This window comes from Eurosta solidaginis, chromosome 3, assembly GCF_040869045.1.
Source record: "Eurosta solidaginis isolate ZX-2024a chromosome 3, ASM4086904v1, whole genome shotgun sequence".
In the NCBI taxonomy this organism is placed as follows: Eukaryota; Metazoa; Arthropoda; class Insecta; order Diptera; family Tephritidae; genus Eurosta; species Eurosta solidaginis.
The window spans coordinates 274961364-274975020 of NC_090321.1; the positions used below are offsets into that span (position 1 = coordinate 274961364).

Consider the following 13657-nt stretch of genomic DNA (forward strand, 5'->3'; position numbering starts at 1 on the left):
AACGGGGAAACCGAGAGTATGAAAGCAGCGCAAGCTGAGTAACAACGAAGCAGTTTTGATTTATATATAATTGTGAAGTACTACTCCCAAAGTAATCTAAATAAAGACCAGTTTGCAATACTGAATATTGGAGTGACTTATTCAACAGTTTAGCGATTCGAACGTTAGCAGAAGGTTTCAAATAAGCGGAGTTTTCCTAAATTCGTTACAGTATCTTAAATTAACCAACCTTCATGTCTCCCGGTACATTTGAAGCCCGTCTTTGGCACCTCATTTAATATGGGGTAATCGACCTCTGGCTCGCCTGGTATTGTATGTCGAAGCTTGAAAAGCGGGTACGCATCGCTACTGAAAAAACATCATTAAATAATAATAACAATTAAAAAAAGGAGTTGATCTTTCAAAAGTATTTTATATCAGATTATCACCGCATATTAATTGCTATTTTTTTATACCAATTACCTTGCATAATCTGATATTTCGGCATCTTCGAAGATACCTCGAGCAACGCACACGCGAGCCAGCGCAACAATCAACATCCAATAATTAATAAAACCTGCGTTTACAGTTTATAAATGATAATATATTTGCATTATAATTAATGTCTTTGTTATATAAATTTTATTTGTAATTTACCAATCGTTTTGGGTTTCCTCATTTCAACTTGATCACAATTTAACTCTTCAAAACTTGATCAACGACGGGCTAATCTGCAAGAAAGAAATTTTAATTAGACAGCGTAATAAAAGAAAAGATGAAGGGATGGATTTAGGATGTCGAGGTAACTATATAATAGGTGTTTTTGGGGCCTTCGGAATAAACATGAGACTATCAGTTGGTTGAGCCTCTGCACCGAGTAGGAAGAATAGGCAGCGATCGGCTGAAGGTGACAAGCCTGCTTTTAAGTGTTGGAAGGGGAAGCGCAAAGGGCCCTGTCTCAGAAGAACGAGGCAAACTAGTCGGTTTTCATGTCCTGCACTCACCAGGCCAAAGCTCCTGCTACTAGAAGCGACAGACAGTCTCGAGTCAGTTAATAAGGTAGATCCAAGAAAACTTTTGATATTCACCAAGATAACATAGTTATTTTATAACATAACTCCTGGTACCTTGTTGGGATTTTTAATGTTTGGTCTTCAAACAAATTCTGGTAACACTATGGACACAATCAGTCTATGTAAGGTCTTTATTGACTTGCCAGTTCAACCTAACAAAACCTGTCATTCCGACTAGTTTGCCTTATTGTTCTGAAACAGGGGTCTTTGCGCTTCCTTCCCCTACCGTCACTTAAAAGCAGGCCTGTCCACTTCAGCGGATTGCCGCCTATTCATCCCACTCGGGGCTACTTCCTCCGCAACATCCGCAACACCCACACAGAATCAAGAAACGCTTGTAGCAAAGTGTTTGCCAGTGAACTGTTTTCAAACTGTTTTCATTGTCTCGCGTACCTACGGCAAGCGCTCGTTTTCGCCCCCAAGCGCTGCACAATTATTAATGCTGCCCGGTATTGTGAGAGGGCTCTCTTTATTCTCTATCTTATTCCTATCTTAGGTACAGTGCTTTGTTCGGGCTCGCAGACTGCTCCTTTAATAAGTATATTGATATATAAGCTTCTGTGTGGCTGCATAGCGGTATGGAGTTCAGCTAAGCCCTGATCCCTTCGGCAAGGTATGGTCGTACAGCTTCTGCTAACAATATTGACACATTCTTTATTGAACTCGAGGTCAAGCTTACTAAACCCTCATTCCCTCCGCTCTGTGCTCTTCTTAGATTTGATAAACTACCAGTAGGAAGAAATGTGGTTATAAGCCTCGGTTCAAAGATTGTGCTTTCACTTGCAGTATCCGTGATCAAAAAAGGGATTTTATAAGTTTGCCCTAAGCACAAATTCAGGTCATGCTGCTAAGATGTTTTAAATTTCATGTCGTACATGTGCCCTGCAGATGACCTCGTCCTAATATTATTGAGAGCATATTGAATGCTGAGTAATCTTGCAGTGACTATGCATTTATAAAATTGACTATGGCCCTTAGATACCACGGCATGGGATAGGTAGGTTACCTCCCAGGTCCCAGGTAGCATCAAACATGTGATGCTTTATAAAAAGTTTTTCGAAACGGGGTTGCCCATCGGTATTGGTTGCCCAAATCCTCTCAGTGTATTTCTGCCGTGGAGCTTGTCAGGGACAAACAAAAACAAGTAAGAAAGGCTAAGTTCGGGTATAACCGAACTTTACATACTCAGCTGAGAGCTTTGGAGACAAAATAAGGGAAAATCACCATGTAGGAAAATGAACCTAGGGTAACCCTGGAATGTGTTTGTATGACATGGGTATCAAATTAAAGGTGTTAATGAGTATTTTAAAAGGGAGTGGATCATAGTTCTATAGGTGGACGCCTTTTCGAGATATCGCCATAAAGGGGGACCAGGGGTGACTCTATAATATGTTTGTACGATATGGGTATCAAATTAAAGGTATTAATGAGGGTTTTAAAAGGGAGTGGCCCTTAGTAGTATATGTGAAGGCATTTTCTAGATATCGACCGAAATATGGACTAGGGTGACCCAGAATCACCATATTTCATCCCTTTTTTCGTATTTGGTATAGAATTATGGCATTTTTTTAATTTTTTGAAATTTTCGATATCGAAAAGGTAGGCGTGGTCATAGTCAGATTTCGCCCATTTTTAATACCAAGAAAAGCTCAAGTTATCGTGTTAACGGCCAAGAGGAAGGGCAGACTGTGTATAAAAACTACGCGTGGCTTCAACCGATTTCGCCCATTTTCGCCAGAAAGCAGTTATCGGCATAGAAGCTATGCCCTTACCAAATTTCACAAGAATTGGTAAATTTTTGTTCGACTTATGATATTAAAAGTATTTTAGACAAATTAAATGAGAAAAGGCGGAGCCACGCCCATTTTGAAGTTTTCTTTTATTTTTATATTTTGTTGCACCATACCATTACTGGAGTTGAATGTTGATATAATTTACTTATATACTGTAAAGTTATTAAAGTTTTTGTAAAAATTTGACCTTTAAAATTTTTTTTTTGAAGTGGGCGTGTTCATCATCCGATTTTGCTATTTAGCACACATATAGTAATAGGAGTAAAGTTCCTGCAAAATTTCATCATGATGTCTTTAACGACTGCCAAATTACGGCTTGCAAAACTTAAATTACCTTCATTTAGAAGTGGGCGGTGCCACGCCCATTGTCCAAAATTTTAAAAATTTTCTATTCTGCGTCATAAGGTCAACCTACCTACCAAGTTTCATCGCTTTAGCCGGTTTTGGTAATGAATTATCGCACTTTTTGGGTTTTTCGAAATTTTCGATATCGAAAAAGTGGGCGCGGTTATAGTCCGATTTCGCTCATTTTAAATAGCGATCTGAGATGAGTGCCCAGGAACATACATACCAAATTTCATTAAGATACCTCAAAATTTACTCAAGTTATCGTGTTTACGGACGGACGGACAGACATGACTAACTGAATTTTTTTTTCGCCCAGATCATTTTGATATATAAAAGTCTATATCTATCTCGATTAGTATATGCCATTACGGATTACCATTATGCGAACAAAGTTAATATACCCTGTGAGCTCTGCGCAGCTGAGTATAATAAGAACATTGAAAACTGGAACCTAAGCTATACCAGAAGTCTTCGGAAATATATCGCGTATTGAAAATTTTTTAACCGTGATATATATATATTCGATAGTACTGGTGCGAGGCTCATTGACAGTCGTCTATACTGCCCTGTAAATAAATCGGCTATGAAAACATGCCTGAGCTTCATTAGCTTTGAAATACGTTTTATAGATTAGTCAAACTATTTATTTACATGTGTAAGCAGAGAAATACGTCCAAATCAAAATAAATCGAAATTATCATATAAACAAAGTTTTCTAAGCGCGCATCCGCTTTGACATCGCAGCATGCAATCAATTTATTACCTAATCACATGCAACAATTCCATCGACACAAAAGAGAAAGGCCGGTAGAAAAAGTAAACACAATAAACAACGGATTCGGAACAACCTTTTTTATTTGAAGATAAATTTTGAATGAATCAGCTTGAAACAGTAAGCGATCGTAGCTGCTTATGGTTGTTTGTGCATTGTGCGCTTGTGTGGCATTCGTTTAATTAGGTTTGTTTGGGTTTTGTGCCAACACCTTTCTTGTAATATTCAGTTATTTATATGGCATATCTAATTAAAGGTTATTTCGAAACATACTTCCCATCACACCTTCATGCATTTTATGTGAGATGTAAAATGAAAACAAAAAAATGTTATTAAATAAAAAAAAAGCAAGTAAGGAAGGCTAAGTTCGGGTGTAACCGAACATTACATACTCAGCTGTCAAATTACAGCTTGCAACACTTTTAAACTACCTTCTTTTAAAAGTGGGTGGTGCCACGCTCTTATCTACTTACTTAATTGGCGCTTAACCGTTTAAACGGTTATGGCCGTCCAACAAGGCGCGCCAGTCGCTCCTTCTCTCTGCCAACTGGCGCCAGTTGGTCACACCAAGGGAGTTTAAATCGTTTTCCACCTGGTCCTTCCAACGGAGTGGGAGCCGCTCTCTACCTCTGCTTCCATAGGCGGGTTCCGATAGAAACACTTTCTTCGCCGGAGCGTCATCTTTAATTCGCATAACATGACCTAGCCAGCGCAGCCGCTGAGTTTTGATTCGCTGGACTATGTTGATGTCTGCGTATAGCTCGTACAGCTCATCGTTAAATCTTCTTCGGTACTCGCTATCGCCAAAGCGTATATGTCCATAAATCTTTCGGAGAACTTTTCTCTCGAACACTCCCATGCTTCTGCACTATATAGCAGAACGGGAACGCTAAGTGACTTGTAGAGTATTATTTTCGTTTGCCGCGAGATGACTTTACTTTTCAATTGCCTACCTAGTCCAAAGTAGCATTTATTGGCAAGAGTGATTCTTCGCTGGATTGCAGAGCTGGTGTGGTTGCTAGTGTTGATGCTGGTTCCCAAATAAACGAAGTCTTTTGCTATTTCGAAATTATGGCTGCCAACAGTAGCGTAGTTGCCAAGGCGCATATGCGCTGACTCTTTGCTCAATGACAGCAGGTACTTGGTTTTGTCCTCATTCACCATCGAACCCATCTTTACCGCTTCTCTTTCCAGTTTGGAGTAAGCAGAACTAACGGCGCGGGTGTTTAGGCCGATGATATCAATGTCATCAGCATATGCCAGTAATTGCACACTTTTATAGAATATTGTTCCAGAGCGGTTAAGTTCTGCAGCTAGTATAATTTTCTCCAGCATCAAATTAATTCTCGTGCTGTCGAAGGCGGCTTTAAAATCGACGAAGAGGTGATGTGTGTCGATTCTTTTTTCGCAGGTTTTTTCCAAGATTTGGCGCATTGTGAAAATCTGGTCGATGGTAGATTTACCAAGTCTGAAGCCGCACTGATAAGGTCCAATCAGCCGATTCACGGTGGGCTTCAATTTTTCGCACAATAAAGTTGGCAGGACCTTATATGCGATATTAGTAAGCCTGATTCCGCGATAGTTGGTGCAGTTTTCAGTATCCCCCTTCTCATACATCAGCGCCCGCGGCCTTGTTGTCTTTCAATCTGTTTATTGCTATTCTGACTTCGTTTGACTAATTTTCTATTCTGCGTCATACGGTCAACCCACCTATCAAGTTTCATCGCTTTATCCGTCTTTGGTAATGAATTATTGTTTTTCGAAATTTTCGATACCGAAAAAGTGGGCGTGGTTATAGTCCAAATTCGTTCATTTTAAATAGCGATCTGAGATGAGTGCCCGGGAGCTTACATACCAAATTTCATTAAGATACCTCAAAATATACTCAAGTTATCGTGTTTACGGACAGACGGAGAGACATGGCTAAATTAATTTCTTTTTTCGCGCAGATCATTTTGATATATAGAAGTCTATGTCTATCTCGATTAGTTTATGCCGATACGGGGTACCGTTATGCGATCAAAATTAGTATACTCTGTGAGCTCTGCTCAGCTGAGTATAAAAACTACAATATGAAACCGAGTTGTGAGCCTTTATATTGTTACCAATATTAGCAAAACTAAGGGGTGCTGCTATCTCTAAACCGATGCTGGGCAGCGCCTTGCATGCACATCCATAGATCAATCATTATGTATCTACTCGGGCTCAGTTGTACATATTTATGTATGTTTGTTTAATGGTGTGTTTAGTTTATACTTATATTTAAGAATTCATGAGCTTAACACCGGCTAATAATAATTGAATTTCAATTATTATGTTTTCTAAGGGAACCGGAAAGAAAGAAACATTTACTGGCATATTGCGATGGATCTACATAAACGAATCAATCATTATGTCTACACATATGTAGGTACACGCAGCTGAGAGCAACGCACAAGCACATGCAGATATATTATCTGAAATGCTCCTAAAGGTATGCAATTGTGATTGTGGAAGTGTCGCTTACACATACAAGCGCATGGGGTATGACAGAAGCTATAAAAATTATACATCCGTAGTTGTAGCTGAGGAATTTATAGCTAGGTTAATTCTGGAAGCGCCTAGAAGATGCCTCGAGGAAATCACAGAGTATAAAAGCATCAGCGGTAGAGGCGCTATGGGCAGTTTCGATTAAGACGCTATCTAGCGAGCAATAGCAGTATTATTTTGAAAATGAGTTTCATTTAAGCTATCAGTCAGTTTGGTTACTAAGCAAGCTAGTTGCAAAGTATAAGTGTTATTGTGAAGTACTTTAATAAAGGCCATTTTTCCATTATTCAATATTGGAGTTATTTATTCAACAGTTTAGCGATACGAACGTTAGCAGAAGATTGCAAATAAGAGGATTTGCAGTAAATTCGTTACAATTGGTGTCAGAAGTGGGATTGTTGAATAAATTCCGAAGATTGCGAATACAACTTGTACATGGCAAAGTTGAGTGAGTTGCGGATCCAGCAACTGAAGAAAGAGTTGGAGAGCTGTGGATTGAATACAACCGGCAATAAGATTGAGTTTCAAGCGGGTACGAGAGGTAATGGAGTCGCCAGGAATTGATGTGGACGAGTATGTCTTTTATCCTGATGGGGACGAGACAACAACAAAAATTGAAGAGAAGAACGGAAGTCCGAGTCCAGTCGCAAGCGGCGAGAATAATGCGATATTGGCTTTGTTATCACAGATATCGGCAAAAATGGAAACACAGGAAACACGCATAACAGAGATGTCATCACAAATATGGCATCCCAACTAGAATCCCAGGAGAACCGTATAACATCCAAGATAGAAGCACAGGAGACACGTATATCCGAAATCACAGGAGAAACGTATAACGGCGAAGATTGAAGCACAATTGGATGACCAGAAAACACACATGGCGTCACAAAGTGCAGAACAATTAAAAGAGCAAGAGGCACGCATAACATTACAACTCGAAGCCCAGGAAGAGCGTATCTCAACGAAGCTGGAGGCACAGGAAACAAAAGTGTCATCGCAGCTGGAGGCTTTTAGTGAAAGACAAGATAAAATAGAGGCCGAGATGGATGCTTTGAAAGATCGTATACAGGAGTTGCAACTAAATCGCCCAGCAGTTTCAACGAGTAATCGAAAGGTAAAAACAACATCCTTTGATGGGTGTGCTCCTTTCCAGGTCTTCAAGCTACAGTTTGAGAAGACCGCAGCAGTGAACAACTGGAATGTGGAAGATAAAGTTGCTGCACTGTTCATGGCGTTGAAAGGGCCTGTAGCTGATATTTTACAAACCATTCCAGAGGGCGAACGGAACTGTTATGAAGCACTGGTGGGCGCTCTAGAGAGACGATACGGAACTGAGCATAAAGGACAGATATACCAAATGGAGTTGCTGAACCGCTTCCAGAGGCCTGGTGAAACATTGCAAGAGTTTGCGTCGGATATTGAAAGGTTAGCACATTTAGCGAATGCGGACGCACCCGTGGAATACACTGAAAGCGTAAAGATTCAGAGCTTTATAAATGGCATACGGGACGTCGAAACAAAGCGAGCTACATACGCAAACCCAAAGCCAACATTCGCAGAAGCGGTATCACATGCTCTGATTCAGGAAAAAGCGTCGCTTCTGTGTAAGCCAGTTTTCAAAGCACGCCGTGTGGAAGTAGAAAGACCAGACTGGGTAGACACAATATTGGAGGCGCTGAAAGGATCGCAAAAGCGGAGTGGAAGAGTTATCAAATGCTTCAAATGCGAGAAGGCCGGTCACATTGCACGTCATTGCGATCTTGGTCCTAATAGTTCCAACAATGTGGGTGGCCGTAAACGCAAAGCTGGAGGAAATGAGCAAGAGCGTGTCAGAAGTAAAGAACGAAAATTTGCCCCAGCTATTGAATATCCTGTGATATCTGTGTCGCAAATTGGAAGAAAATCGAGCAGTCTTGACGTCGAAGGAAAGCTGGATGGCAAGGAGCGTGTACTGACTGTAGATACGGGCGCATCTGATTCTTTAATCCGATCCGATTTGGTCAACAGGAGAGTAAAGCCATTACTTGGAGCAAGGTTGTGTACGGTCACAGGCGAGTATAACCAAGATCAGGGAGAAGTAATATGTGAAGTCTTAATTGGGAAGGTCATGGTTCTACACAAATTAATTGTGGCGGAGATTGTTGATGAAGTCATATTGGGAGTGGACTTCTTAGTTGACCATGACATCAGGATCGATATGCGGAGAAAAATTATGCGCTATAAGAACCAGGATATACCACTTAACTTTAGTTTGGAAAAAGGGTTCAGTAGTAATCGAGTACTGGTGGAGAAGACTCGACAAAGGCCACGAAAGTCAAAGGCAAAGGTTGATGGATCGAATGGGCCAAATAAATCAAAACCAAAGGTACCTGCGAGAAAAACACTAGCATTGACAAACACTAATGAACGCACTAAAACGACTGAAAGAATTTTCCAGAAAGAATGCAAGGGTGGTTTCAAGCCAGCACGCACTACTGCTGTGAAACCTGGGGACGATACTGAATATGCGAAGCCAATCCGTCAAGCGCAAGCTCTACGAAGTAGTTCATTGGCCAAACAACAGAGTGTGAGGGAACGGCCCAGGGCAATGAGAAGTAAGATGAAACACAGGCATGACAAGAACTTTAATTCGGAAGGTTTCTTGGAGGGAGATTTGGTACTGCTATACAACCCTCACCGGCGGAAAGGTGTTCCATCCAAATTTCGGTGCAGTTGTGAAGAAAATCAGTGATACCATCTACCGCATACAAACAATTGGGAAACCACGGAGTAGAAGAGTGGTACATTTGGAGATGCTAGCGGCGTTTAGATCGGGAGATTTGTCTGATTGGGACGATCAGACTTAGGTGGAGGGCAGTGTTACGAATATTAGCAAAACTAAGGGGTGCTGCCATCTCTAAGCCGATGCTAAGCAGCGCCTTGCATGCACATCCATATATCAATCATTATGTATCTACATAAACGAATCAATCATTATGTCTACACATATGTAGGTACACGCAGCTGAGAGCAACGCACAAGCACTGGCAGATATCTTATCTGAAATGCTCCTAAAGGTATGGAATTGTGATTGTGGAAGTGTCGCTCACACATACAAGCGCATGGGGTATGAGAGAAGCTATAAAAACTATACATCTGTAGTTGTAGCTGAGAAATGTATAACTAAGTAAATTCCGGAAGGGCCTAGAAGATGCCACGAGGAAATCACAGAGTATAAAAGCATCAGCGGTAGAGGCGCTATGGGCAGTTTCAGTTAAGCACGCTATCTGTCGGGCAATAGATCAGTTTCATTTAAGCTATCAGTCAGTTTGGTTATTAAGCAAGCTAATTGCAAAGTATAAGTGTTATTGTGAAGTACTTCCATTATTCAGTATTGCAGTTATTTATTCAACAGTTTAGCGATACCAACGTTAGCAGAATATTGCAAATAAGAGGATTTGCAGTAAATTCGTTACAATATCATCCCATATATAAACTAATTTAATTAGCTCGAAGTACAACATTGAAAGACGGTAAAAGAGGCTGTCTATCGTTTGTCTGGATATAAAACCAAAGCTTGTATTTGAGGGTATCCGGCACTTTACGTTATCCTTAATAAAATTAGTTCAATCAAACGACTCACAAAATGTATATTGATGCCCAGCGTGTAAGGGGGCTTAGAATATACCCGCGGCAAGTATGGCCGTAAGAGGCGACTTAAATACCTAAATAATTCAAGGGGCTGTGTAGCGCAACCTTTGGCAACCGAGGTTATGGGTGGGTGTCGAGATGACCTAGAAGGTTCAATGTGGTCATATTTAATCTTCCCGAGAGAACAAGCCGCATCGATAACACTCCCCAAAACCTTCGGGGAGTGTCCTTATTGTTCCAATAATATCATCAACAGATGCATTACGGTTTTCATTGTATCCTTAAGAAGCTTCCTGATCTGGAAGCAATATCATACTACCTCGCGTTCGAGCTATCCTTCGATGTGAGGTTCCCTCAAGAAAAGGAAGAAGGGTTGTGAGTAGAGTAATTTCGCTTTATAACGATGACTTTAAAGTCGACAGTGGTGTCGCGTCGACGGTTTTATCGCAACATAAGATCATACTCTCTTCTTATTGTGGGTCTCTGGTAAAATCTGCACAGTTATAAAATTACCAAATCTGAAGCAACAATCACTTTATTGACTGTGCACTTTAGTACTTCACATAATGCGCCACATAAATCCTTATATGCAATATAAAACAGGCTGATTTCAAGGTAGTATATATGCATATATTATATAAAGCCTACTTGAATTGCATACAGCTGGCATATGCTCGTCTAACCGTATTTTGTGTAAAAGTTAATGCATGCTTTTGCCAGTTTTTTGGCTCTGTGTCTAACAAATTTGGGTCAAAACCGCTGGCTCCGGCAATGTGTTGTTTTTTGCGGTATATTGCCATTCTCCTTCGTCTTAGTTGGGTGGAGAGATGTTTATTTCGGCGTCAAAGATTATTGTATTGGGTTCATCTTCCTCTTCTTTTTGTAGCGACAAGGAGACGCCCCATAGGTTTTGGAATATTGACGCATATCGATCAAGTACGCGCCGTAAAATAGCACCATAAATGTACTATCCCAACCATCTCGTGAAAGGTTTGATGTGATCACGTTGAACATTCTAGGTCATCCAACCACCTTCTTTCGGGTGGAACTCTGAATTGTCAGAGCCTCGCTTGATAGATAAAGAGGACTCGGGCAGGTGAGGTTTAAAATTGGGTTCGAGAAGCAACACAGTGTGTTGGCAGCCCCTTAAAAGGGCTTCGCTACACAAACCTTTGAATTCCAATTTAAGGTTTATCATCGCTATCTTGCACTGAGATGAAGAGTTCCCTCGATAGCCTCCGCCCTTGAAACATTCCGTCATTCGCCAGATTTTCAGTTAGAGTTTTCAGATATTATTTCTAAAGCCAGCTTCTGAAGCTCATCACACTCATTCCGCTAGGCATTCAGGTGAGTTTTGCTGTGACAATTCAATATCTGAAGACATTGCTGAGCAGTGAGACAAGGCTTTGCGCCCAAGCATCTACGTCCCAAAGATGAAAATTCGACACGGGGAAGGACTTCGACTAAGAAAAAAATCCAGAATATTGCCTAAAAAGGGGCTTTCGATGGATCTTAGACATGTTATATCTAGCGCCAGATATGTTTACCAGTATCTTTTTTGGTAATTACGTCTTTGCAACTTTTGCAGTAGGCATTATGCAGAGTACCCATTATTTCGCATGCATGCTCTAGGCACGGTACAGAGCGCTATTGGTTTTTGGGTGTCGGCTTTAGATATAGTCAGTTTACTCCTTGTTTATCTCTAATTGTATTCTCACCAATGGCGGCCGCCGTGGTGTAATGGAAGCGTGCTCCGCCCACCACACCGAAGATCCTGGGTTCACCCCCCTGGCAAAACCACATCAATAGAAACAAGTCTTTTCAATTAGGAAAAAGTTTTCCTAAGTGGAGTTGCCCTTCGGCAGTGATTTGGCTAATACTCCGAGTGTATTTTATCCATGAAAAGCTTCGCAGTGAAAACTCGCAGATGCCGTTCGGAGTCGGCATAAAAATATCAAATAGGTTTCGTCCCGCCAATTTGTAAGAAAAATTTAAAGGAGCACGACGCAAATCGGAAGAGAAGTTCGGCCTAAAATCTCTACATTTTCTTTCCATTCATGTTCCTCGATGCACGCCTTCCAGTTTTGTTTACAATCGCTCGATACTTGGTACTATTTGATAGGGTTAATCGCTGGCCCCTTAGCTTTGGCAATTCAAAGGTAGGTGGTGTGCATTTTCCCGTGAAGTGTTGCAGATCCGTCTTCTGCAGATTTAGCTTAAGGCTCAATCCTTGCACCCACCTTCTAAGTTTTTCCAACGTTCTCTCCTTCATTTCGCTCATCACGGAATGGAATGATTCCGAAATCATGATCAGCACATCCTCAGCGTACGCCAAAATCTTCACACCATTTGTGTCGAGTTTTGCTAGGATATCATGACATGATATTGACCACTGGCGTATTAGGGGAAGCGATGTTTGAAGTATTTGGTTTTCTCACTTATGCCAACAGCGGGTGTCGCAGATATCAGCTTAAATGCTCTAGCTAAATCATGCTACGAAGACTTTTCAGTTCAAAAGGTATCCCTATCGGTATTCGAGTTGGCAAGAAAAAATTCGCAGGCCACCACTTAGGGCAGTTTTCTCAAGTAAGCTTTATTGCTATCTGTTTGATAAACAAATTCTTTATCTACAAAACTTGTTTTTGTAGTGCAGATACATTTTAAAGTTCATATGAGAAAACATCCCTTAGTTGGGTAGCAAAGGGTCACGAGGACTTTCTTCGTTTTTCGAATAGAAGCCAACTTCTCGTTCTCGGAATATTAGAGTTAATCGGAAAAATTTAAACTTCCATTGTGTACGCCCTTCAGGTTAACTAGTATTAATGTAATTTTATTTAACCCACCCTAATGCTACGAAACGCTTCAATTTCTGAAAAAAACAAAAAATATTTTATGTAGCTTAATACGCTCATAACTTTAACATTCCTTTAAGTAGTTTAATACCCTGGAAGGTATTTTTATAAAAGAATTAAGAGCCTATTAACTCTAACACATTGCCTTTAGCAGCAACGAAAAAATGTTAACACAACTTGGCTTTTGGCTTTTCTGCTATTCGTATAAAAAGCACCGAGTATGTACGTATATCTAGATATTTGTTTTAATAATTTACCATTTAACATAAAATTCTTTGGCAGATGATGTGATTGATGATATTTTAATGAAATATTACTAAGATATATAAATATACTTGTAAATCTTTATATATGCATGCATATTGCTAACTTAATATTTACGTAGAATATGTGGGAGCCAAAGTGCCATCATTTAAGCTTTGTGACTGTTACCAAAGATATAAATACATATACATATCTTCGTTTGTTGAAATGAGAGTAGGCTGTTTGGAAGCGTATTTTAGCAGAAGCAATAAATTGTAGCTGGCGGTTATTAAACAATTTAAAAAATTGCCGCTTTATTCTTTAATAAAGGCATGAGTACTAAGTACTCGTGAAATTCGATGTGTTAACATGCAGATATGCGCCATTACTCAATTTTACGTGCGCATATATACATACCGAAGTATGTTTTTATAT

At 40.3% G+C, this 13657-nt stretch overlaps 2 protein-coding genes across 3 annotated transcripts in view; one reads left to right on the top strand and one right to left on the bottom strand.

The window, feature by feature from the left end:
* Positions 1–13657, top strand: part of LOC137245606 (uncharacterized protein CG5098) — a 96252-nt gene that overhangs the window by 76913 nt on the left and 5682 nt on the right. The gene's annotated exons all lie outside the window — the stretch shown is intronic.
* The window catches only part of LOC137245608 (serine-rich adhesin for platelets), a 43589-nt gene that overhangs the window by 12651 nt on the left and 17281 nt on the right, over positions 1–13657 (bottom strand). Inside the window, exons 3-5 of one of the 2 annotated variants that reach the window (XM_067776555.1) lie at positions 637–710; positions 463–556; positions 230–345 (exon numbers count right to left, since the gene is read on the bottom strand). In XM_067776555.1, the coding sequence (XP_067632656.1) occupies positions 230–345; positions 463–556; positions 637–658 (232 nt within the window). In that variant the 5' untranslated portion in view covers positions 659–710. Of the gene's footprint in view, positions 1–229; positions 349–462; positions 557–636; positions 711–13657 lie in introns of both variants that reach the window. The other variant, XM_067776554.1, reaches the window with a different exon arrangement.